Genomic DNA, 2,481 nt, shown 5'->3' with positions numbered 1-2,481 from the left:
TATACAGAAACAAGACAACCTGAAGCTAAATGGATGCCCCCTGCAGAGTCAACAGGTCCAGCCTCACAGTGCACGCCCTGAGCTACAGCCCCTCCAAAAGGCATCTTCCCCACAGCCTCAACGCCGAGCAAGGAGCATCAAGAGTTTGTCTCGGTTGTTTTGTTCTTTTTACAAACTATAGATATATACAGTTGAAAACTCAGGATTTCTAGCCAATAACCATAGTTAACACCACCTTACAAATTAAAAAAAAGCCAGAAACATCTTTAAATGCCTTGTCACACCAACAGCAAAGTGCACAGAGTGAGGAGAACACGAAGAGTGCCTTTTCATTTTAAAAATGTTTGGAAATATGTACAACTTTGATACAGTTTCAGGGTGCTCCAGACACCCATGGCCACTTCATGTAAACCAATGACAATTTCTAGAGCACTTTGAGAGACTACAATATGATCGTGATCAAATTTTGTAATTAAACCTAATGAGGGCAACAGACACTTCTCAAATAAGAGATGAGTCAATTACGGCGCTCCCCTACTCTAAGTATTCACAAGGAGACAGATAAACAGTTTCTTTATTCATCCTCCTCCTCCTCCTCTTCTTCCTCCTCCTCTTCTTCATCTTCCTCTTCCACCTTTTTCCGGGCAACTTTAGCAGGACCCTTTGCACCATCAAACTTTCCTTTTGACTTATAGTCAGCAACATCCTTCTCATATTTCTCCTTCAGCTTTGCTGCCTTAGTGATGTAAAGCTGCTTTTCACTGTCATTTAAATTATTCCACATCTCACCCAGCTTTTTTGCCACATCTCCAATAGAGATGCCGGGGTTTGTGGATTTGATCTTGGGACGGAATTCTGAACAGAACAGGAAGAATCCAGACGGTGGCCTTTTGGGAGCATTAGGATCCTTCTTCTTCTTGCCTCCCTTAGCTGGTCCATAATCCTTCATTTCCCGATCATAGCGCACTTTATCTGCCTTTGCCATTTCATCAAATTTAGATTTCTCTTTCCCGGACATCGTCTTCCACCTCTCAGAGCACTTCTTGGAAAATTCTGCAAAATTGACAGGGACCTCTGGGTTTTTCTTCTTATGTTCTTCTCTGCACGTCTGCACAAAGAAGGCATAAGCAGACATCTTGCCCTTTGGTTTCTTCGGGTCACCTTTAGCCATCCTGACTGTATTGTTCGCTAGTCTGGGCAGCGCAGGGCACGACGCGCGGCTCAGCGCTCCCCAGCCTCGCGCTAGCTGCCTCCACGAGAGCCGCCTCCATAATCAATTATTACATGAAGTAATAATGACCCAAAACATGTATACTAATGGTGGCAATTTTGAAAAACAAGTGCAAATGAAAAGAAAAATGACCAGGAGGGACATTTACCAAAATAATGACTTCAGTAGAGTCATGGTGATTTTTATTCTTTTTCTTTGATCTATCTAGTATTTTCTGCACCTTCTACCATAAACATTTAGTTATTTAATAATCAGAAGCAATTATCAAAAGACTAAAATAAATTCAGCTTCTGGCAAGTTTTGAACAATAATTTGCTTATTCTTTTGACAATATGTAATAAAAATCACCACAACTATAGTATGAAATAATACATTACAAATATCTTTGAAAAAGCTCAAAAGATTTTATTTCCTTGCCTTTGAGTTGCAAGCAGTATTTAGTTTGAAACTAAGAGAGAGGTTCACTGTTATTTCAGTATGTGTAAGCATTTCCAAATGTCCACGAACTCCTCACAATAATTGGGCAAATAATCTCAAACATAACTTGAAATCAGGATTTTATTAATTTCTACTCTTCATACATTCTTTAGTTGAACAGTAAATACAAAGTTTGGATTGAAAGAAGTAAAGACTAATGTTTAAACACACTTATCAAACTGTATACATACAAGGGGGCTTTGTACTCTAAGTAATTATTTGTATTGCTGTAATTCACATCTATAAATTCTATCTTAGACACTCCCTGAGAGCCAGTTTATGATGCCTGCTTGGGCTCAAATGGTTTTTGCCAACATTTTATCTACTACCTTATCAGACTTGGCTTTCAAATATCTTTGACAAGCCCCTGTCCCCACAAAAATCAGATCTGTTCTCAAAGGATGAAAAGTAGCCCCAGCATTCTTGCCTGTCCTCAAGTTTGCCATGTGTACTGCATGTTCTGAAATGCCCTTCCCATTCTCTCTCTCTGTAAAGCTCTCACTTGTCCTTTGACCTCTAGAACCTCCTGGTGAGAACTGGTTGTGTTCTGTGCTGCTGTAACAATTGCTTAACACCTCAGTGATAGCACGTACCTCTTCTACTCCATTTTCATGTGTCTTTATTCTTCATATGGTTTATAGGTTTCTTGATATTTTGGTGCTTTGAATCTTCAGTCTCCATCAAAATTCCTGGTTCGTGATAGCTTTTGACAATTACTTTTCAGCAAATTAAAAATATTATGAAGATAATAAAACAGGAGGATTAGTAGGCAT

General features: G+C 39.3%; 1 protein-coding gene across 1 annotated transcript; it reads right to left on the bottom strand.

Moving 5' to 3' along the window:
• Window positions 1-308: 308 nt before the first annotated feature.
• Window positions 309-1,255, bottom strand: LOC119626802 (high mobility group protein B3). The gene has a single exon (XM_038005746.2). It carries the CDS (start codon window positions 1,169-1,171, stop codon window positions 575-577), a length of 597 nt encoding a protein of 198 aa, XP_037861674.2. The 5' UTR covers window positions 1,172-1,255; the 3' UTR covers window positions 309-574.
• Window positions 1,256-2,481: the final 1,226 nt, after the last annotated feature.

Source organism: Chlorocebus sabaeus, chromosome 17, assembly GCF_047675955.1.
Source record: "Chlorocebus sabaeus isolate Y175 chromosome 17, mChlSab1.0.hap1, whole genome shotgun sequence".
Lineage (NCBI taxonomy): Eukaryota > Metazoa > Chordata > Mammalia > Primates > Cercopithecidae > Chlorocebus > Chlorocebus sabaeus.
Note: the sequence above shows the minus strand (reverse complement) of the source record. Positions and strands in the feature narration are given on the sequence as shown.

What these genes read in the sequence shown, in the direction of transcription:
- LOC119626802 (XM_038005746.2), bottom strand. Translation starts at nt 1,171, where the DNA reads ATGGCTAAAGGTGACCCGAAGAAACCAAAGGGCAAGATGTCTGCTTAT.